General features: G+C 42.0%; 2 protein-coding genes across 3 annotated transcripts in view; one reads left to right on the forward strand and one right to left on the reverse strand.

The window, feature by feature from the left end:
* The window catches only part of LOC147999003 (disks large homolog 5-like), a 124,855-nt gene extending 119,960 nt beyond the window's left edge, over nt 1-4,895 (reverse strand). The window contains exon 1 of one of the 2 annotated variants that reach the window (XM_087595901.1): nt 4,265-4,895. The gene's annotated coding sequence lies outside the window, so the exon portion shown is untranslated. The remainder of the gene's footprint in view (nt 1-4,264) is intronic. The other variant, XM_087595902.1, reaches the window with a different exon arrangement.
* Nucleotides 4,896-11,110: 6,215 nt separating this feature from the next.
* Nucleotides 11,111-15,850, forward strand: LOC147999009 (uncharacterized). The gene is made up of 6 exons (XM_087595765.1): nt 11,111-11,299; nt 12,337-12,496; nt 13,684-13,827; nt 14,460-14,626; nt 15,343-15,448; nt 15,572-15,850. The coding sequence occupies exons 1-5, from the start codon at nt 11,173-11,175 to the stop codon at nt 15,405-15,407; spliced, it is 663 nt and encodes a 220-aa protein (XP_087451891.1). The 5' UTR covers nt 11,111-11,172; the 3' UTR covers nt 15,408-15,448; nt 15,572-15,850.
* The last annotated feature ends 8,034 nt before the right edge of the window (nt 15,851-23,884 follow it).

The raw sequence follows: 23,884 nt of genomic DNA on the forward strand, positions 1-23,884 counted from the left end.
ATAAAACCCACAAAAATTAACAAAATTAAATACATAGGTTTAAATAATATTTGCATGTCACTAAACTCAATTCCCCAGTGAACAGACATTATTTAGCCAGAAACAGGATCACCATCATGAGAGATGTAGAGGATATACTAGGGAAACAGACCTAAGACACAGGTCCCTATAGCAATTCTATGCAGTTTCTCTATCCAGCTGACAGAATAGATTTCAAACCAATCCTGTCCAGAAGATATAAGGACATTCATTTCATACTTTGCAATTACCAAAAGATACTACAATCTAAATATATACATATTAAACACAGCAGTCACAAATTTAAATATATAATTATCAGATAGATCTGAAATTACCCATTAGCTATAATAGTGGTTGTGATTGTTTTTAATAGTCTATTCTGACCACTTGGCAGATCACATGCAAATAAACAAAAGAGGAGGAGCAGAATTCAGTGACATCATCAGTCAAATGGACCTAACAAACTACACTGAACTATACATATATTTTCTATCAGCCTGTGGATCTGTCTCCAAAATTGACCACGGATTAGGACACAGAACAGCCCTCAGGAAAGATAAGAAAGCTGAAGTAGTGTCATGCATTCTATCTGAGCACAAAGGAATCAAACTGGTATCACACAATAGAAAGTGCAGTCAGTACACACTCTCGTGGAAGGTCAGCAACACAAACAACACACTACTGAAGGGGCCAAGGGAGAAACACATAAGGAAAAATTAAAATTCCTAGAAATGAGTGACAATGAAAACACAACCACCACAGATCTATGCGATACAACATAGTTTTAGGAATTATGTTGCAGTCAGCAAAGCCAGAGCAGTGGACCCATCTAATCCCTTTGTCATGCATCAGAAGTAGAGAATGTGTAGTGTGCCCTGTTGGGTTAATGCCTTGAATTGGCTCACCACATTCCCAATTTCCCTTTGCAATGATAACATATTTTTGGCATTACACATTGGATGTATGCAATTTGCCTTTTGATTTCATAGGGGAATAATTAAGGGACTTCCTGGAGGGTCGAAAAGCACTGTGGATAAACTGTGTAGAGACCGAAAGACTACAGGGGTTTTGGAAGCTGAGCTAATGTATTTTTATTATGATATGTTTAAGAACCTATGGGGAATTGGGAGTGGAATATGGTGATCTGAATGATAACGGCCCCCATAAACTCACATATATGAATGTTTGTTGCTGGTTAGTGGAAATATTCGGGAAGAATTATAAGATACGGATTTGTTGGAGGAGTGTATGGGATTGGGCTTTGAGGTTTCCAAATTCAACACCATCTATAGTTAACACTTTCTCTGTCTCCGACTTGCACATAAGATGTAAGCTCTCAGCCAGTTCTCTAGAAACATGGTGTCCTACCTGCTGCCGTGTACCCCAGCATAATATTCATAGACTCATGATCCTTGAAACTGTAAGGTGAAATAAACTCTTTCTTCTACAAGTTCCCTTGCTCATGGTGTCTCTTCACAGCATAGAAAAGAAACTAAGATCGGAAGGAACAGTTAAGTGAAAAATTTCTCAATAATATTCTGGAAAATAAAATTCAGACATTTACCAAAAGTGTCAGGTACCGTGATCAAGCTGGCTTGACTGCAGAGGTGCAAGAATGTTTCAACAAATACAAATGAATAAACAATTCACCACAGAAAACCAAGAACAGGAAACACACGATCACTGCAGTAGAGGCAGACAATCTCTTTGGCAAAATCCCACAGTGATTAATGCAAAAGTCCTGGAGAATCTGGGATATGGAGAAGACATACCTTAACATTATAAAGGCGATATGCAAGGCCAACAGCATCCTAACTGGAGGAAATCATAATGGATTTCCACTAAAATCAGGAATAAGTCACAGATGTTCATTCTTTTCATCTAATTCAACTAGTATGTGAAGTCTTATCCAAACAATATGACAATAGAGAGATGGAAAGGCATGTTAATATGAAAGAAAGCAGTCAGAGTATTCTCATTTGCCGGCGATATGATCCATATATAAAGACCACTACGAAACCACTAGCAAACTCCTATGGCTCATGGACACATTCACTAAAATCACAGTAAAATCAATAGAACTCCTGTATACCAACAATAAATATGACGAAAGAAGCCAAGAAAACAAACCCATTCAGAATAAAAATCTTGTAATATCTAAGGAAGTAACGACTTGTTAAAATGAAATCATTAGGAAAAATAAAAAAAAAACTGAAGAAACCAGAAAATGAAGAGGCCTCTCATTTTCATGTATCAGTATGATTTATATTATTATATCGAATCCTACCAGAGTCATCTACAGGTTTAAATCCATCCCATTATAATCCCAATACAGATCTTCATGGGAATGAAAAAAAAATCTCAGAACTCACATGAAAGCACAACTGAGCAGGGCAGTCAGACACTGCTAACTAATAAGACAGTAAAGCACTGCGGGAGGCATCACCTTTAATGATTTCACCTTCATTTTGGGGAATAGTAAAAAAGAAAAACCAGCATGTTAATATCATGAGAGCAGACACAGTGCCTAATGGAATAAAATTGAAGAGCCTGATATTGGCCTATGTTCTTATCAGCATTTGGGTTTTGAGAAAAAGGAAAACAAACAAACAAAACAAAAAAACTCACAACCACCCCTCCCACCACCACACACAAGTGCAGTTTTCAACCTGTGGGTTGCAACCCCTTCAGGGAACAGTCACATATGAGACATACTTTATACATGATATTTACATTACAATTTAAAACAGAAGCAACCTTACATTTATGACTGAGCAATGAAATAATTTGGTAGTTGGGGTTGGTTACCACAATGTGAAGAACTGTATTCCTTGAGTTGTTCTTGGTCATAGTATTTTTCTGCAGTAACAGAAATGTGACTGATATATAAACTGGTACCGAAGTGAGTGGAGATGTTTGTGAGGAAGCTCTTGATTTTTTGGAGGAGGGTGGGAGACTTTGGATTGGGAAAACTGTTGAATTATTTTAGGAGATCTTAACAGTTCTTTTAGTTTGCCACATGGGAGACATAAGTATTGTGAGTCTGTGCAAAATAGAGCCTCTCTGATGAGACTTCAAAGGATGGCAGGAACTCTATTGGTGACTGGCTTAGAAGCAATTGATATAATTTGGCAAACAATCTGTCTCTTTTCTGCCTGTTTACTAAGAAGTGACCTGAAGATAAATAAAAAGCTAATTGACTAATTGTTTTGAGCAAACTTCAAGGGGTAGATATCCGGTAACCTTCCTCATATAGTAGGAATGTGTGTTTGTATTTTCCATTGTTAATGTAGCCAGGACTTCAGTTAATCCTGCCACATTCAGGGTCTGGACGCATAGGAAACTGCAAGATCTCCCAGGATTTGGAAAATGTCCCAATTGTTGTAAGGTCCCCAAAACATGTTGTCCCCCCACACACATTGGGAAGCAACTTAAAGGAACATGACCCCCTCATTCTCAGGAGGAAGGGTGGGTGGGTGGTTATTTGTCTGCCGTGGGCTGTAGATGATTATTGTCTGTTAGGGGGTTGGTTGCAAGTTCTTACTGGCCATGGTCAGGGAGGAAACAGTAAAGCAGATTCGAATCAGGAATGTCTTTCTTCCTTTCTCTTTCTCTCCTCAATTCTCTGTCTAATGTTGTGGGAAATCAGGAGAAGGGACTAAAATGACAAAATCATAGATCACTGTATCTCTATTTATACTAGAAAGCAATACCAAGTCTCAAATATTTTAGGATGGCATGGATTTTTGAATGATGATAGAATTTAAAATTGTACTTGCATAAATGATTCAATTCATTTTAAAGATAGAAGTATATGCAACTTATTCACAATGTGGTGTAAAATTCTAATTTTATAAAATTACTACTGCACACTGACGTGGATAATTAAGGAATTCAAGCTAGTACTTTCCAACTATAAATAATCAGTCTTCCAGTCATGTTAGGTACTGCTTTAGTTAGGTACAGAAATAAGCTTTATTTAACTTCCTGTGTATGTTTTTAAAGTTAAGTAGGAAGTAAATCCCTTGGGAAAAAAAGCCACATTTGTCCACTGAGATAGACATTACATACAAAGGTGGTTCTCAAATCCTTTAGAGATCTGAAGAATCTGCCATTTCAGATGTCCTAATAGTTAAAGGCTTTTCACAGTGGGAGAGACCTCAACTCCTGGTAGTGTCCCCAATCTATTCTGAAAAAGATGATGGGCTCTAAAGAACCATTGGGTGAAATACTACCCACTTACCTCTACTGCTGCCAGAAAGCTGTCCAGACTGTGCAGAAGTTGATCATGGGGAAGTCTGTGTCCCAGTTTTTGGAAAAAAAAAAATAGGATAGTCCTTCAAGTGACCTGCTTCAAAGGATTGTTGTCAGAGCTCCTGGCCCAGTGAGTTGAAGGTGGATGCCACAGTGACACAGGAATATTTGCTGACTGACTCCCAGGGTAGCCAACAATTTCTGTCATTTCTTTAGATTTGGAAGCTGTTTGCTCTGAATTTCCTTTTATTCAGGCAACATTTCTCCTCCTCAGATCTTGGATGGGGTTGAAGATTAGATAGTTTAGTCTTAACCTTTTCTTGTTATGAGAATCAGAAAAACAAACTTGTTCACCATCGTGCAGAAATGTGACAGCCAGGAACCTGGACAGGAACAGGGTGGACATGGGAGGCTCAGAAAGCAGGGCTCTATGGACAGTCCACAGCAGTATCAAAACACCTGTGATAACCGCTCTGGCACCATAAGTCCTGAGAGAGGATGGGGATGCCAGGAGAGTGTGCGTGGTCTGCCCACTGCCTGGGACTTTTAAAAGCTTGTACCACCCCCGGGCACATAGAAGAGCTTGAGCAGAAAGTGGCCGATGCCCAGAAGCCGCTGCTGTGGTAGGAGGCAGTTATGGCGGTTGGAGGTGGGGGTAGAGGTGGAGGAGGGATGGGAGAAGACCGAGGAGTTTCCCCAAAAGACAAGAACAGACACCATCCTTACTACTCCAGAACCCACGCCAATCCCACCCCACCCCTAAAATGCCCAGTCCACTGCCAAACGTCCCCATGCCAAGCATTCACAGCTTCATCCCCACTGTGCTTATTTCTTATTTTTTTTTAACTTCTTATTTATTCTCTGTGAACCTCACATCCTGCAGCTCAACTCCATTCATCTGCCCTCCCCTCAGGTCTGCACTCCACCCTTGCATCCTGCTCTAAATCAGAGCAAAAATAATCTTCGTGTGGAAGCTGAATAAAGAAAAAGAAAAAGAAAATTTGTACGCAAAAAATGTGTCAAATTTTAAGGATGAAAGACATAAACGCTTAAATTGTTTGGAATTAATGAAAGTACATTTGGTCTCAGAAGACTTATTATGGTTAATAAATGCAAGTTATGATAGATAAGGGATACAAAGCTTAAAAAGTGATAGAAAATGATTTAGGTACAAAATTTTAGACTAATATAATTTAGATAATGAAGTACCTTCTCCAATTTTGGAAAATACGAATGGACAGAATATTGTGACAGTAATTCTTACCTGATGCATCTCATAAGTTTTCTTATTTTATCTAGCTTATTAATGTTAAATTAAAGGTATTTCTTGGAGTAAAAGGGGACCTCCCTTTGTACTAAGGTGTGTCAACTTTCAATTGTTAGTTCTGTACTGGCAGTGAGCCAGGTGCTGGCAGGATTTCTCTTGTCATTTCTATGTCCCATCATCAGCTTTGCTATTTTGTGGATGTTTGTCCTTCTCACCAGCTCAACACAAGCTAAGAGATGTATCAGGTGTTGTCTCACTGCCGACTGGATGTAATAAAGATCTGATGGCCAAGAGCTGCTTTAGGAAGTATGTGGGCAGAACTTCCGGGCATAGAGAGGGACATAGGCAGAGGCAAGCTGAAGCAGGAGATTCAGAATAGACATGGGCAGGAAGAGATATGGAACAGACTACAGCAGAGGGGTAAAGACCTAAGCAGCAGGTGGGTCTCAATGGTAGAAGAATAGGGTTAAATTTTAGAGAAGATGAGGGACTGCCCAGTGAAAGGCCTAAGATTCAAACTATGTTCGAATTCTCCATGTCCCATTTACACCTCAGGCAACTCTGTGAAAATAGTACACAATACAGTATTAACATGGCTTTGAGTCTGTGGTTTGGTTACTTTTGGTCACTGTTCCTCAAGACTGCAGGAGAAGGAACAACACACAGGGCAAACACATGAAAACCATGTGCAGCTTAGAGTGGAAAAGATCACTAAGAAGTTTAATGTCACAGCAAAGTCATGTGCTGAAGAGGAGGGTGACATAGTTAAGGAGATGAATGTTATTAACGATAAGCCTCCTGCCTCTGTGCTGGAGAGATGTGGAAGGTGTCCTCAAGGCAAGACTCTTACCAATTAAAGTTCCAACTTGGAAAAGGGAGCTCAATAGATTTCGTGCTCCTACAAAGCAAGTGCATAGGGAAGCTGCTGCAGTTGTCATCCAAGCAGGCTGCTGACAGTTCAGTGCACCTCATGTGGCACGGAATTTGGAGGAAAAAAGATTTTAAGATTCAGGATGACATGAACAGGACCAGGCGACTCTCGCATTTATGTTTTTATTATTTGAGGCTTGAATTAGAATGATACTCATAGTCTCATTTTTTTAGTTTTCTTTCATCACTTTATCTACATTTCCAATTTATCTCCCACTCCATGTTCCTCTACATGAGTCTCTCTTCTGTCCCCCACACCCTCTCCCTATGAGATTGCTCCTCCACCCGCCAATTCACTGCCACCTCAGAGGCCTAAGTTCCAATATCATGGTTCATGAAGCTTCCTCAGAAACAAGGTTCTCCCGTCCCAGTGATCCCAGATAAGCTGGTCCTCTGCTACATATCTACCTGGAGACATGGGCACACCCTGATTCTTTTATTAGTTACCTTAGTTAAGATGTCTCTTCACCTTAATTCCGGCTTAAATTCACTTTGCATCCCAATTGCTGTCCTTCCTCTTGTTACCTCTCTCCCACAGTTCCTCCCCAATGTCCTCACACCATCTCCTCTGAGAGAGTAGAGGAATATCCCTCAGAGTGTGCCTCCACCAAGACACATCAAGTTTTTGTAGGGCTGGTGCACCTTCTCCCACTGAGGCCAGGGAAGACACCTGAGTTAGGGTATCAGATTTCACAGACAGGCAAACCTTTGGGGATAGCCTCGGCTCCAGTTACTTACAACAGTGTATGTAATACTGTATTAAACTTAGTAAGGTTTATTTACCTTCACCTGCAACTCATCCTGAGAAACAGTGCTCTGGCCTGATGCTTTTGTTTTCAGCCCTATCTTCCTCTTTCTTCTGTGCTTACCACTGTAACACAGGAGAAGCTTCTAATATTAATGTTGCCAGATCTTTCCGGTCTTGGGGGATAATTCTATTCTGAGTTGTATATGGATTTAATATCTTCTTTACGTATGATGAATGTATACTTCAGGAAAGGACTGCTTCCTTGTTTCTATTAAGATCTAATATGACTAAAGGATTCTGATTAATATTCCAGAATCTTAGGCCACCAGGTTGGTATGTCATCACTCACTGAAGTGAGGTTAATTGTATAACACCTTTTGGCCACCCACTTTCAATGTCATTATGTGGTATTGCCTTAGGCTCTTTTCTACATTCCCCTGCCTTTGGCTGAGTATATGTTTGAGGTCTCTCTGTGACTGTGCAAAGAAGTAAGAGCTAGGGCTGGGCCACAAAATAAGAAAGTACTTGTTCATCCAAAAACAAAAACAAAAAACAAACAAACAACCAAAAAAAGCTCTAGGGTAAAATATCGGTGCTAGTGCTGAACTGAACAGCCAGACATAATTTTTTTTAAAGTAAATAACACTATCTTGGGGCTGATAATATGAATCAAATATCCTGCAACATAAGTTTGCAATGTTGCCTGCATTTTATAAATCAATCTGACCACCGTTTTGTTTCTTTCCAATCATGTCTGAGTGCATCATCACGGGAAACCCAAAGAAAATCAGAAATGGGTCCTTGAAGCTGATGCACAGGGCCAGTATAGACCTGAATATTACAGAGGACACCTTGATTCTTAACACAAGGGATCATTTCTCCATCCCTCTTGTCACATAATTTATGACAAGATGTCACCTTTCCTAACCTTAGCTTCTTTTCCTAAGTGCTGCTGAAGGGAAGATTTGGTGTCAAGAGGTCTGGACTCGGGGCTGGGGATTTAGCTCAGTGGTAGAGCGCTTACCTAGGAAGCACAAGGCCCTGGGTTCGGTCCCCAGCTCCGAAAAAAAAGAACCAAAAAAAAAAAAAAAAAAAAAAAAAGAGGTCTGGACTCAGACCACACCAACACTGAATTCATTTAAATAGGTGTAGTTTATTGAATGCACACCAATACAGTTCACCCAGAGCAACAGCTCACAACTGTGTACTGGACATTGCTATGGCCCAGCTCATTGCAAAATCCACATGGGCTAAAGCACAAGTGCTGGAAATGCTGCTGTCTATGGGCCCTGACTCGGGTCATTTTACACATAATTGTTCCTATTTTCCTTGAATCTAATGGGTCCTATGTGAAGCTCATAGTTGGGGAACTTGTTAAGATTAACAAACCTCATAACATACAGAACATAACAGGGTATGTGACCAGCACCACACAGTTCAACGTCAGAGTTTTTTGTTCTTTGTTAGTGTTTTTCTTGGCATCCATGATGTGGAGGCATATTACAGAACAATAGGAAAGAGCTGGCTGCAGTGTAACAAATTTGCTGCTATTAAGGTAGGTACGGGGGCAAGACCTCAGCAACAGCCCTTAAGATAGGAAGGAGATGATGTGTTTGATAACTGAAAGGAGCTGCCTCAACTGTGTTTCTCTGCCTGCTCAGTGCCCATTCACCATCACTCTGTCCCTGAAGAGGACCTCAAGGTCTGCCCCCTGCTGCCTGTGAGCCAGGAAGAGGCACCGAAAGGCAAGGCCACAGCGCTGGTTTCCAATTCCTCAGTAATGCTGGATTTCCAATAATGTACTTGTATACACAAATACAGTGTGGTAAGTTACAATATATACTAATCATTTCTTACATAGGGCAACAGTTGACTGACTACAACTAATTCTATTTAAAAGAGAAAGAAACCTGGCTCTTGTGGAAATATACAAAGAAATATCTACGATGCTGGGGAATGAATTCTGCCATGGACTGAACTCAGAATGGGGGGGGGGGGTTGGAAGAAAGATGCATGGTTAAATAGCCCACCAGGTTCACATTGTGTCAGCTTGATTTAATCTAAGGACAAAAAGTGGAGTATCTCTGATGGCTTTCTTTTAAACCCTTGAAAGGATCCCTGGGGACTGGCCTCAGTACTTCATACTTCTTGTTGGGGCAACAATGCTCAAGGAAGCTTGAGATTGTCATAGGCACAGTATTATGCTACATATACAGAGTAGATAATACTAAGATGTTCAGATGGTGATATCCATTTATATATACTCTTAATGTGGACCTAAGGAAAGAGAGATCAAGGTCCTTACAATAGAAAGATCAGTTCCATTTTTTTTCTACCATTCCAAACTGAACGACTGGTAGGGAGAGAATGGTAGATAATCGAGAATTGGTGGATGATGCTTTGAATGCAGGGTGGGTTTCTGTGCTGGTTTTAGACAGGGTCTCAAGTATCCCATGTTGCCCTCTCCCTGGCTGGCCAGGTTCACTTTGAGCGCAGATAAACCTCCTTCCACTTTCCAATAGATAGGCTTACAAGAGTGGCTTCCAAGGACTGTGAGGACAGCATTAGCCTTTGACAGTTGAGTTGTGTAACTACAACTATAGTTTTAGCCACGTTTTCCCATGTCTACCAGCTATTTCAGATTGTTGCTGTTCTATACCTGACAATCAAGGACACAGAAAAATAACCTGATAGAGAGCAAGGACACGGTGATCACATCCTTACCTCTTCTGTACGTTCTGGATGAGGTTTGTTAAAATTCCAATATTGCAAAAAGCTTTATATAGGGCCCATCACATCAAGGGTCACTGTGCACTGTTCTATCTAAAATGTCTAATCAGAACTGACCACCAGATAACACTTCCTGCAGTCCTCATATGAGAAGCTTGGGATTTTGTTTTGACTTTTTCTTTTCTCTGTCTTTCTTATTTTTTGCTATATAAGTTGAGAGAAAGATAGTTAGGGTCATGAATTTGCCCCCAAAATTTGAACTATGGATGTGATCAATCAATGTTAGTGTGTGCATTCTATAAAGTATTCATTTTACACTATGATAGATGCTTTTGTGTTTGGTTTGGTGGCCATTTCCCAGTGTACAGGTACTGGGACCTTGCTCTATCCACTTAATGATGTTTACAGCCTCATTTTAGACCTTTCTGTGCACCCCCTATATCTCTTGACTATTTTATTTTTCGGATAGAAGCTCATGGTATATCTTACTCAGGCCTGTGAGCAGTGCTCCTTTGGCGACATTGGTGCACAGAGGAGAACCCCACCCCCAGCATGAGGTTCCCTTCACTGGTGGCTCCAATATTGCACTTTCCTCTGCCAACTGGTCTCCACACTTTTCCTAGCACCATAAAGATTTCAACTCTTCTCCTAAGGAATATTCTGGCAATTGTCGATTGTTAAGCACATGACATCATGAGTGTTCCCCTAACACACACCCATGTTGTAACCTACCATGCAGACTATTTCTTGATGTGATATAAAGCACCTGTACATAATGAGACAGGAGAACTTTTGACTGCATATTCAAGCTGGTATGAAATCTCAGGAAGTTTTAATGGCTAACATTGGTGAATGAGGACAATTTGAGTTAGGATGAGACATTTTGGGGCAAGATATGGAAGGAAACATTCATTTAGATGCCTAGGAATTACTAAGGTTTTTTTATAATCAAGCCTTGAAGAAAATTTGGCTTTGGAAGCAGGAGATGCTCAGTGGCTCTGCCCCAGGAAAGTCTCCTGGAAAGGGCACCTCTGCTTATGCTCAGTACAGAGAGATTATTAATAGGGAGGCAAAGTCTGCTCCCCATGACATCTGCTGTCCCTTCTTGGACATTCTATTGTCTCCTAGAGAGTTCTGGCATCCTCTGTGATGTCACCAGACATCAGTGACAACCAGTGCCCTAGTTTCTCTCAGTCTGAGTCTGGCAGTTACAAGCTAAGACATGTTTTCCCGTCTTTGCAAGCGTTTTGGGAGGGGGAACGTCGATTGTGGACAGACTAGAGTGAAGGAATCTGGCCTTTCGTCTCAAAGTAATGATGGACAGAGACAGCACTTCTGGGGAATGTTTAGTAAGTTCTGGGCAGTATATTTTGAGCTCCCTGTCAGGGGGGCTGCAGGCTTAAGCTGACCTTTCTAGCAATGGGCCACAACAACTGGAGCATCTGAAAAGGAATTGAATTTTCATGAATATCACAATTCCTGAAAGTCAGGATTTCAGAACTTTAGTTTCCCCAACCCCACAGGGAGTATATGGTAAGGCCAATGCTATTATCCTGTGAATTTCTGGCCTTTACTTTTACAGTGAATTTGTTAGGTTACATTGATATAATAACACCATCAGGAGTCATGGAGGGTCCACCTTTTCTGAGTTTAGACAGGGCAGCAATGTATTTCACTATCATTGCTTCTTTAAATACAGTGGATATCTGACAGTAGTAACAGGGAGAGAATTGTTCTCCAGGCAATAACCTTATGTTCTTAGACCTTCTCTGATTTCTTCTAACTGGCAGGGTCATCATTAGCTTTATATATTAGAGGTTGTGTGTTACACACATTTTTCTAAAATACCAAAACTGTTTGGAACATGTGGACCAAGATTCAGCCTGTAACCTATTAGAACTTCTGGGGCATTTGTTATTTCATCATATAGGGGAATTGATAAGTTTGTTGAACATGTCCTCCCTGGAAATGTGTTTTAAATCCAAAGTTGTTGGCCTAGAGTATCAGGGTAGGACATCTGAGTGTCTCCAATCACTCAAGTTTTGTGGATGGTCAATTTATCATCTGAGTTCTGAAACCACAGGGGTGAGGGTCCTGAAATAAAGCTGTACCCTGTTCAGTTGATGATAATCCTGGAGAAGCCATCTCCGTAGTACATGTAAGCACCTGATGTCCGGCATAAGGAACACCTGGCTGCTTACATCTCTTGGTCTCTATAGAGTAGTGGGAGAACTGAGATCCACTGAGGACGCCTCTTAAGGATAGACCAATCGCCTAGCAGTGACACTGGGTTCCAGGCTTGTTCGCCTGTTTAGGCCTAACTGTGGTCTATGTACACTCTATGCATTCTCCCCATGCAGGTTCACTTGTGTTCTTCTACCTACAGACGCTGGGAGAGAAACATCTTCCCCTGAAACTGCCCCAAGTGAGAATCAGGCCAAGAAGGAAAAAGAGAGGCTGATTAAAGAGCTGCAGCTCATTACCGAGGAGAGAAATGACCTGAGAGATCGCCTGAGGTTTCTGACAGAGAGATCCAAAAACAACAGGTATGAATCGCTCCAAACGCTCTTGTTTCATTCCTGGGTCTGCAAGGTCACCTTCATCTTATCCTATTAAGGTTTTGGGTTCTAGAAAGCTGTGCCTCCCTAGCCACCCTGTGCTAAACCTCACCTCCCATATAGAGGAGATTCAGAACCTTGACCCTTCCTGAGGAGCGAGATGGAAAATGGACTCATCTGCTTCCATTTATTGAAAAGCAGAACTTGTGGTCTGAATGAAGAATTCGGGGATAAAGTCAGGGAGAGTGAGTTCCCAGTGTGCATTTGGAAAGCCCTTGACAGCTGGTGGCTGTGCAAGATTGTAATTGCAGTGAGTTTATGGTGAGTCTCTGTACTTGCTAGGCAGGGGACTGAGTGCTGGAAGATCCAGGCAGCAGCCTGAGGGGCCTGGTCCCAAACAGTTCATCTCAATGCTTGACTAGAAGTTGTCAGGCTCAGGCCTGTTTGTTATTGTCTGTGTGTCTGTGGGAGCCCCTCGGACACAGCAATGGTGCATGCATTTCTCCTGGTTCTCACAGTGCTCTCTGTTTCCATATTTGCTTTTCTCTTTCTCTGACTCTGTTTACATTTCTCTTTTTTTTGTGGGTGTGTCTCAGTCTGTGAGTCTGTGTGTGCATACATCCAAATGCATATGCACAACCGTTATATGTTTATATTTCCCTCCACACCTGGAATATAGGAGTCTATGTCTTGGCCTGAGTATTTACCTGTAACACTTTCATGGTGATGTGAATGCTTTGTTCTGGGAGCCCCACTGTCAACAGCACAGTTCTTTGCTTATGTGGCCACGTTTGCCTGTATATTTGTATTCGTTGTGCAGATTATAATTTTGGGTTGATATATGGTCTGTTATCAGGACAGGAAAAAGGAAATCACAGGATTCTGGGTGCGTTGGGGGTGGGGGAGCATGGGGAGGTGTGGCCTAGGCTCTTGATAGCTCAACTGGCTGGACTGCACATTTCCTCTTGATTGAATAAAGGGAGCCAGGGAACCCTCCATCTGGATGCCGAGATTCTGGTGTGCTGGACGCAGAAAAACATGTTTCTGAAGCTGAAGAAGGTCCAATATGTAGAATTCAGAAGGTGTCCTTCCAGGACTGGGGTAGTACAGGACCCACCCTGAGTTCATATCTTCCTAAATGCTGATGTTCATTGTATTCTATCATTTGGGTCCAGGCCACCCTTCAGGCCAAATCCATATTATGAAGACCTGGAGAGAATGGAGGAGGCGGTCATGTCAATTCTGCACAACTTAGAGATGGAGAACACTGAGATCCATGAGAACAACCATAAGCTGAAGAAGGAGATTACCTTCTCTAGGTAAGTCCTGGTCAGAAAGGCTGTCACCTGTGGAATGGCCATTTCTGATTTCTTTGTTCTGGATTGGACGGTCTTCTGCTCTGGTTCTATCTCTTGTGCTGTTTACACATCAGTGTGCCAGGGTCATCAGGACTCAGTTTTCAGTTCCATAAAAGACTGTTCCTCATCCCAGGATTGTCTAGGCATCTTCAGAAGGCTCTAGATAGAACAGCACTGATTGAAGTCAGCAGAACGTTATTAGGCTGACCTGGGCCTCTGGGGTCATACCAGGTTTTACAACACTCAGTGCGTAGACCACAGGGTTAGCATGACCTTCTCTTGTTTCTACTGACCTCTTTTGCGGGTGTTTGCCCACTACTAATTGATGTTGCCCCATGCATTGGGCTTTCATGGATGGATGTAGTTCCGTGTTCTTTTTGAGAGATGTGGACACTAATTGGTGCTCAGGCCAAGCAAACAATTTATTCTTCCCTGAATTAACTCTTTGTGGTTTGTGCAGCAGCCTTATATGTATCGAGATATATTTTATTAAGTCTTCATGGGTATCTGGGACCTGGTAGAGTTAGTGGGACTTCGTAGTAGGAATGGGAGAAAGGAGCAGCATGATCTTACTCTGCAGACTGTATTTCCAGAAACCTGCTCAGCCAGCTCCTGATGGAGAACACATGCAGGAAGAAGTTGGTCCCACGGAAGCAGGAGAGCAAGGAGGGACATCTTGAGTGTGCACTGAACCAGAAATATTTGGTTGACTTCAACAAGAAAGATAAAGACCAGCAATGTCCAGACCCAGCATCATCTGGTAGGGACGAGCAGCTGTGTTAGCTTAACAATATCTGATAAAATTTGCCAATTTGATACATCTTTGCTCTCTCCTACCACCTTTCTAATTTACACTCACAACCCGCCAACCACCTCATGTAATGGCATTGTTCATTGCTCTGCCTATGCACAAGTATTCTGGGAAGTCAACCACTTTTCAGAAACTGAATTATTTTGCAAGTATATTTTGCTGCTCTTTTTGAAGCTGCATTATAGAAATGGTGACAGATCAATAACATATCACATTATTGCACATGCACGTGATAGATTGGATGCTATGTGGAGTTTTGAACAAGTTCTTGGTTCTTGACAAATGACAAGTGGTCATGTGACTTCTTGTGTAGGAAGCACCTTTCCGGGATAAGAACCAAGTGCAAATGTCAAATTAGTACTTGTCATTGGCTTTAACCTTGGTGACATATGGACATCTCCTTTCTTCCTGCAACCCAATGAGGTCCCTTCCATTGCCCTGTTCTTGGTTTGCACTGGTATAAGTCTGGGTCCCATATTGGCAGCCCACATTACTGTGACAGTTGCTGGAGATTTTCCCTGCCCACAGAGTTAGCAACAATGATATCAGTTAAAAGGTCCATGTTGACTGTCCAATAGAACTGAGGTGGTAGAAGGCAGCATTCTGACAGCTGGCTTGCGTTTCACCACCAAATCAGTGTCTGAAAAACTGCCTTCCTCTCCCAGGTCTCAGAAAGTGCAAGAGAGCTGGAATTGGACACACACCAGTAAGAGAGCTTCCTGAAGAATAAGTTGCTTTCTCAGGAGTCCCTGATGACAAACATCCTGAACGGTAACAACATTTTTTGGATGAGTATTCTTCCTCAGAGTTAATTTGTCATTTCTTAGAGACCCTAAATTTATATAACACTAAGCCAGCCTGACTGATTGCGGTCTTACTCACTTTCTTCTTCAGAAAACACCACTTGAGAGACAACTTGGGGGACCACCTTTCATTATGTGTGCTAGAGGAGAAACAGCAATACATCTGTGCTTCTAAATGTTCGTTAAGTATATGCTGTTTAGAAATATTTTTGTTATGATTTTAATTGAAGTTTTCTTTTTGTTGTTTCATATTTATATGTTCTTGTTACTGTTTTTCACTTTCCAATATTTTTAAATATTTTTATTCATTCATTTTAATCTTGTTTTGTTGTAAAAATGTATTCATTATGAATAAATATTGATTTCTATCTCTTGACTCTTAAGAACATCATTCTTATTCAAGGGTTCTGTCCCCTCCTGAGGGCTTAGAACTGACAGCTAGAGATGGATCTCTGCATGTTCCATGGAGCCTGGGCTAATAAGTGAATTCAGAGTCACCAAGGGGTACTCAGTGTGACAGTGTCTTTTGTGTGGATAATGTGGCTTTTTCTCGGCACACACTTTATGATATAATCACTGACATGCTTTACCCAATTGTTAGGGTCCATGTGGTTCTTCTGAGAGAGCAGCAGATGCTCTACCCTGTGAGTCATCACCACAGCTCCTGCAGGTGGCTTCTGTTATTCCACATGAGGTCCTGTATTAGGTGGACAGGATCACCTCCAATTAAATAGAGAGATCTCAGGAGATGTGTGTTCACAGGGAACTTACTGAGCCGTGCGTGCTCAACGTGTTAGGTTGCCAGGCATCCGTACAGGGCTCTGGTGTTCCCACTCCTCATTGTGGGTCAGGATCATCCTCCAGCATCACTTAGTTTCCATATAAGAGCAGATCTTTCAACTGTTATCAATGATGACCATATGTATTGTGCACAACTGATAAAATACAGAAAAGAAGCTAGCTTCTTCTAGGCCAGCTTGGCATAATCAGTTTTTTGATTGTTAGCAAGAAAATTATTTTAATCTGAGCCATTTAGGGAGGAACCTCAAGAGCATCCATAGTGAATGTAGGCTGCAGCTGTGAACACAGGTTTCTTCTGGAGAGCAGGCCTGTGCAAGCCCAGAACCTAGGTGGGACAGTTCAAGCTACCCTTTTTCCATGGCCAATCTGAGATCGTATTGAGAATGTATTTTTCCCAGTGACTGATTTCCAATTTATGGAATTGAACTAACTTACTGAGAGTGGAGGTGACTCAGAGAGTTAAAGTACAGAAGGAATAATCCAGAATGTCCACAAAAGCTTGCTGTCACCCCAGGGCTTTTAAAAGCTCAGCAGCTAGAGAAGCAATGTAGAATTTGGTTAGTCTCATGCTTAGGTCTAGTCATTCATTATAAGCTGAACATAACACAAAAAGTGTCCTCTGTGTCATGATAGAAAGTAGTTGTAACTAGATTCACCCCACACTATCACATCACTACCGTATCACATCACTACCGTATTTGAGGTTCTCAGTTACTATCTAAGACCCTGGAAGAGGCCTGGGTCTTGCTACACAAACTCATGATTTATGTCTTAATCACACTGTGTGCTTTGTTCTGTTAATGCTACCATTGGCATACAACACCTTGGATACTTTGTACTGACATCTGTGACATGAGACAATAGTTCATGTCATGCCTAACCTAATAAACTGTCCTTAGAGTACAGTGTAGACAGAGGGGCCTTCTTTTCCTATGAGATAGCAAACCATTTCCAGTCTTCAGTCAAGACTGACAGCCATTGTCCAGTGCCTGCCTTGAGATGTCCACATTTTCACCTGAGAATCTTCATCCAGGCTGCTCTGTAATCGTGTAGAAGATTAATTGTGTTCCATCCCTAGGATTTAATTCAGTGTCCCTGTACTTACCCGACATGCTCAAAGCTGTAGGTCCTACCCTAACCCTGTGTTCCTTAGAGAGAAAGAAAATAAAGAACCACATTGCACTTGAAGTTTCTCCTCCAACAAAAGTTGAGCCTGCATAGGGCCTTTAAGTAACTCTAAGCCCCAGCTTCCCCACAACTCCCTCCATTGATTCCATTATTGATGTGTTTCATAACTGCTCACTTTATTTTTGGTGTGTAAAGAATGTGCACCATGTCAGTAAAGGCGGTGTGCGTTTGTGTGTGTGTGTGTGTGTGTGTGTGTGTGTGTGTGTGTGTGTAGTCCCTAGTGAAAACTGTCCAGGTGCAGGGACACTCATGTTACTACTGTCTCATGGCACGCAGGGAGCACTGAAATCGTGGGCTACTTTAATACAGCCTAAACCGCGCTGTGCATGGTTTGCAGTGAGATTGTGATGTCATCCCCACTAGAGAGAGCAGCATAAGCTTCATTTATTACATGCTGCTCTTACCAAGGTGAGGCAAAGCCTCATCTTATAGAGTGTGTGGTAGGATTTGATGGCAGGAAATTAATTCAAGGCTCAAATCAAATCAATCAATTACAAACAAGGAGAAAAATACAAAGAGTCAAGGGAACCACGAGCTGTTTGTAGGTTTTTTTGTTTCTTTGTTGGTTTGTTTGCTTGCTTTTTTTTTTGTTTCCTTTTTCTTTTTTTTTTCTTTTTTTGTTGAGAATATCCACCAGACACACAACCTGTTCCTGAAACAAACTGCACACCAGAGAGACAATACCAAAACTGACAAAATTAGAAATGAAAAGGGGGATATAACAATAGACAATGAACAAATTCAACAATCCTCCCTGGTTTGAGTGCCCTGGGGAAGTTGGGAAGCCACTTCTCCCTGTCCTGTGTGACTTTCCCTGCATAGTGAGCTCTCCACAGGAGATGCTTTCACATGCTTCTTTAAAAGCACCTGTTCCTCAGATCTAGCTCAGCTGTGAAAACAGGTTGGGGGGAGGGCGGCAATGGGGGAGGGTTGGGAGGGGAACACCCATAAGGAAGGGGAGGGGGGAGGGGGATGTTTGCCCAGAAACCAAAGAATTATTATTAAGTATTAAATAAATTTAAAAAAAAAAAGAAAAAATGTCCTGGGGACAGTGATTTCAGATTGTGCCTTCAGCCAGGAATCTCTGTTGCCATAAAGGCAAGCAGCCTGGGTCCTCCTAAACTTGTCACTACATCAGGGTGTCTCTGCTCTCACACCTGCATCAGGTCCTCCTCAGATGAAGGCTTCTCAAAAAAAAGTATATAAAGCAATGTTTCTCAACCTGTGGGGAGCTACCACTCACAAAGATTTATATCAGATACCTTGCACATTATAACTTATAAGAGTAGCAATATTAGTTATGAAGTAGCAATTGAATAATTTTGTGATGGGGGTCACCACAGCAAGAAGAGCTGCATTAAAGGGTTACATCATTAGGAGGGATTTGAACCACTGCCATAGAAGCTGACAGATGGGAACAGACTCCTCAGCTGAGTAGAGACCCACAGCAAGGGATACCGTGTCACACCCTAGAACCCAGAGATAGAATCTATCCCAGGAGTCTGTGGGTCACCTTGTCTTAAATTCTCCCAGGTTCAAGAATAGCATTGATCATCTCAGCAGAGTCAGCTTGCACAGCCCACATCAGGCCCATGGCTTCCCTGTACAGAGAAGGATGTGGGTCTGAGTGACAGTCAGTGAGACTGAGGGGACCCTGACACTCATTTGCTTTGAGCTGTGGTTTCTTCACCTGTAAAATGGGGGTGTTGTGGAGATTAACAGAACATACAACCTGCACAGTGTCTGCCTGGCATGGACCCTGCTGGTTAAATGGAAGCTGTCGATGGTGATGCATTTAAAAGTAGAATCTCTAGCCCGATAGTGTTAGATGCCGGGCGCCATACAGGTGTAAGCATTTTGTGATTCTAAGACAGCCTCACATTAAAACAGAAGACTCTGTTTTAATTTTTTTAAAAAAGAATCCAGTATAAATCACAACATGAAATGATCACAGTGAGGATTGAGCTAATTCCTGTGACGTCATTTAGTTTTTCATTCTCTGCTTCTATTTTCAAGGCATCTAGAGTAGCTCAGTACGCGATCCTAAGGCCTTCTATTATGGTGCTGCCCATTCATTCCTCTCTCCGTGAGGACTTCTCAGGTGACTTAAGAAAACCTGATTTCCCTTCAGATTGTCCCCAGCTGCTGTGATCTCTCTGTCCATGGCCCTTGCCAAAAGCTGCAGAGCCAATGTGTTGTTTTACAACACAAAATTCCAGACGTTAATTTTTACCAATGAAGTTTCAGGAGCCAGATACAGAAGTCAACTCCCAACTGTCCTTCCTAATTCACTGACCTCCCAGAAGAGCATTCTTCTTCCCTCTGCACACTTTCTAAAAATCCTTCAACTCAGAGATTTTCCATTGGTTTAGTCATCTTCATTTCCTTTCAAGTCCTTCCTTGACCATCTCTGAACCTAAGTGCAGTTTTAGCTTTGCAATAAAGGTGTGTGGTAGGCTAGCCTTACCAAAGTAAAGTCCATGTTTACATCAAACAAACAACCCTTGTGTTAAATGCCTGTGCCATGGCGATGCTATACCACACAATAGTTTATCAGTAAATAATACATTCTTGGAGATCACAGTGTGATCAAATATTTTGTAACATAATTAGTAATTTTCGGTCTATTATATAAATTAAGTTCTTTGATGAGGATTCTGTTGATATTTGTCATATCTGAGTGCATCATCATAGGAAACCCAAGGAACATCAAACCTGGGCTTTTGAAACGGTTGCACATGGCCAACTGGGAACCAAAACCACCCAGGAGACTACTGATACTTAACACACATAAAATTTTAACCTACCTATTTTCATATAGTTTATGTCAATATGTCACCATTCCTGACCATGTCTCATTATCCAACGTTCTACTAAATGGAAGAGTTGGAATCAAGGAGGTCACCAACAAAGCACAAAACACCCATCTCAGATAAACATGTATGGTTTATTGAATCCAAAACATCCATGAATTTCAGGACACAATTAAAAGTCCAAATCTAAGGATAATAAATATAGAACCGAATTAAGATTTCCAGTTCATAGGTCCAGTAAACATCTTCAACAAATCATAGCAGAAAACTTCCATAAGGTAAGGAAGAAAATGCCATAACTGTACAAGAGGCCTACAGAAGGCTAAATGAATTGTACCAGAAAAAACTCTGCCATTCACATAATAATTAAAACACTAAATACGCAGATCAAAGAAAGAACTTTAAAAGGGGTAAGGTATAAATAACCAGTAATAAATAATTCAGACCTATCTGAAATACACCAGACTTCTCAACAGAGACTCCAAAAGCCAGAAAAATTTGGGCAGATGGAATGCAGACCCAGGCTCCTATACCCAGCATAATTCTCAATCACCATAAATGGAGAAACCAAGATATTTCACAACAAAACCAAATTTAAACAATATTTTTCTTTAAGAGAGCACAACAGAGGAAAATACGAGGAAAACCCCAAGAAAATGAGCTAAACTATACACAAGAAAAACCAAGAAATTAATCAACTCAATAATTTCAAAAAAGGGAAGCGAACAAACATGATTTCACCTATAACCAGAAAAAGAGGAGAAAGCAGAAACCATTTGTCTTTAATATCTAACCAGATCCTCTGTCACCAGTCCCGCAGCTCCTAGGGACCAAACTGCCAGCCAAAGTATATGCAAGGATGGCTCTATGGTTCTAGGTAACTGTGTAGAAGAGGACTGACTTAAGTGGCATCATGTGGTGGGAGGCCATTGACTACCCTGAGGCCTGTTGCCCACCGAAAGGAGGTCCTAGAGGTGTGAGGTGGGAATGGATATGTGTGGGTTGGGGAGCACTGTCACATAGGCAAAGCTGAGCAGAAATGGGATGTAAGATATGATGAGGGGAGTGTGGAAAGTGGGACAACGTTTGAAATATACATAAATAAAATAACAAATGATTAAAAAATAGCCGAAAATAAAATAAAGTAAAGGGTAAAAGAAAAATTAAAACAAAACAAAGCAAAAGAAATTGATGTGGTGGATTGGCCTAATTCTGCTTGTATTTTAATGCTAATTTGTAGAACTCAAGACTGGTTAACCCCAAATAACTGACCCTGCTCCCAGTTAACTGTGATTATACAGAAGCCAACAGCCAACAGCTGCACCCCAGAGAGATGGGGGAGGTGAGCTTTGAGGGCTTTGCTAGAGAGGATCATGAGGAGGGAAGAAGGAGGAAGAAGCTGCCAGAGAATAAAGGAAGAACATGTGTGATGGAGAGGAGAGAGGAAGAGGACAGCAGCCATGGTTAAGGGAGAGGAGAGCCTGGTCCTGAGGGCTGTACAAGTGGAACAAAGAGAAGCCAAGATGCTACACAGTCAGTAAGAGCAGCTCTCAGGCGGGCAGAGATCAGCAGAGACCCCAGACCAACAAGCTACGCAAGCATAACTCCATCCAAACTCCCTCTCAATATCCCGTGTCCTCCATGGGTCTGGCCTCAGCCTGTGTTGTGCATCAGCACATGTGTCTGTCTCAGCTGACATCACTCTGCCCATCAGCCCGAGGCCAAGGAAACAGCGAGAAACCACAGCAGCCCACCAGAAGGGTTTTTGCTGTGGTTCTATGAAGTCCCAACAAATGCAGCTCAACTACAGAATGCAAGGCAGACCAATGCATGTGTGTCCTTAGTGCAGAACCCTTCATCACGTGTCTTTTCACATGCGTGCTTTAGCAGAACATCCTTTTACCTGCGTCTGCCTCTGTGAAATATTCCTTCACACATCTGCCTTAGCCTATCACCTGTGTCCACTTCAGGGAACCACTCCTTAAGGTGCAAATTTCTCAAGATTAGCAAACGGCATACAGAACATTCAGAACAAAACAAGGTGTGTGGTCAGCATGTCCTTGAGCCAACTCCCTTCTCCTCCTCAGTGACGGCAGGCGTGTTACAGCAACAATATGAAATGGCTGGCAGACATGGAACAAAATGGCAAAGGTATTCTGGGGGATGTCAGACCGTACCAGCCAGCAGCTCAACTGAATTTTTATGTTTTGATGTTACAAGTGAATATACTTGACCTTCAAACGCTGAGAGAGGCCATTGTAATATGAACTATATAAACTAGGCCAAGACCGCCTCTAGGGCAAAGGCCCTCAGCCTGGGGGTCGTGACCCACACAGGGTCTCCTATCTGATAGTTTACACTACAATAAAGATTCATTACAGTAGCAAATTTACAGTTGTGTAGTAGCGACAAAATAATTTTGTAGTTGGGGTCACCACAGCATGAGGAACTGTTCTAAAGGGTTGAGGCCATAGGAAGGTTGAGAAACACTGCTCTAGGAATTTATGTTTTCTTTCTCTTTCATATTTTTCAGACAGAATCTCAAACTGTAGCTGAGATTGGCTTGGCTTGGAACACGTGTGTAGTTCATGCTGGCATCAGACTTATGGCAATTCTCCTGCTTCAGCCTCCTACTCAGGAGCCTACCAGGGTGAGATCACAACCACGGGTAATGGGATTGCTGTTCTTGGTTGTCAACTTGAGTGTACCTGGAATTAACTAATGCCAAATGGCTTGACGCCCTGTGAGGGGGATCTCTCTCTCTCTCTCTCTCTCTCTCTCTCTCTCTCTCTCTCTCTCTCTCCTTCCTTCTTTCTATTTTCCTCTCTTCAACCCCCTCCTCTTGGTCCTCCTCCTCTTCTTTGTTTTTTTTGAGACAGGGTTTCCCTGTGTAGCTCTGGCTGTCCTGGAATTCATTTTGTAGACCAGGCTGGCCTTGAACTCAGAGATCCACCTGCCTCTACCTCCTGGATGCTGAGGCTAAAGGCATAAGCACCATTGGATTTTTTTTCTTAATTAAATTTTCTGAAGCAAGAAGACCTACTTGTAATCCAAATCTTGGAGATCAGAAGATAAATCTTTAATTCAGATCTTTTGAGATGGAAAGGCCCACCTCTAATCTGGACCACACCTTCTTTTTTCTTTTTATTTTTTTCATCTCTATTAACTTGAGTATTTCTTATTTACATTTCGATTGTTAATCCCCTTCCCGATTTCCAGGCCAACATCCCTCAACCCTTACCCCTCCCCTTTTTTTGTGTGTTCCCCTCCCGATCCTTCCCCCATTAGCGCCCTCCCCCCAACAATCATGTTCACTGGGGGTTCAGTCTTGGCAGGACCAAGGGTTTCCCCTTCTGCTGGTGATCTTACTAGGCTATGCATTGCTACGTATGCAGTTGGAGTCCAGGGCCAGTCCACGTATAGTCTTTGGGTAGTGGCTTAGTCCCTGGAAGCTCTGGTTGGTTGGAATTGTTGTTCATATGGGGTCTTAACCCCCTTCAAGCTCTTCCAGTCCTTTCTCTGATTACTTCAACGGGGGCCCCGTTCTCAGTTCAGTGGTTTAATGATGGCATTCAGCTACGTATTTGCCGTATTCTGGCTGT

This window comes from Rattus norvegicus, chromosome 19 (assembly GCF_021556685.1).
Source record: "Rattus norvegicus strain SHRSP/BbbUtx chromosome 19, alternate assembly SHRSP_T2T, whole genome shotgun sequence".
NCBI lineage: Eukaryota > Metazoa > Chordata > Mammalia > Rodentia > Muridae > Rattus > Rattus norvegicus.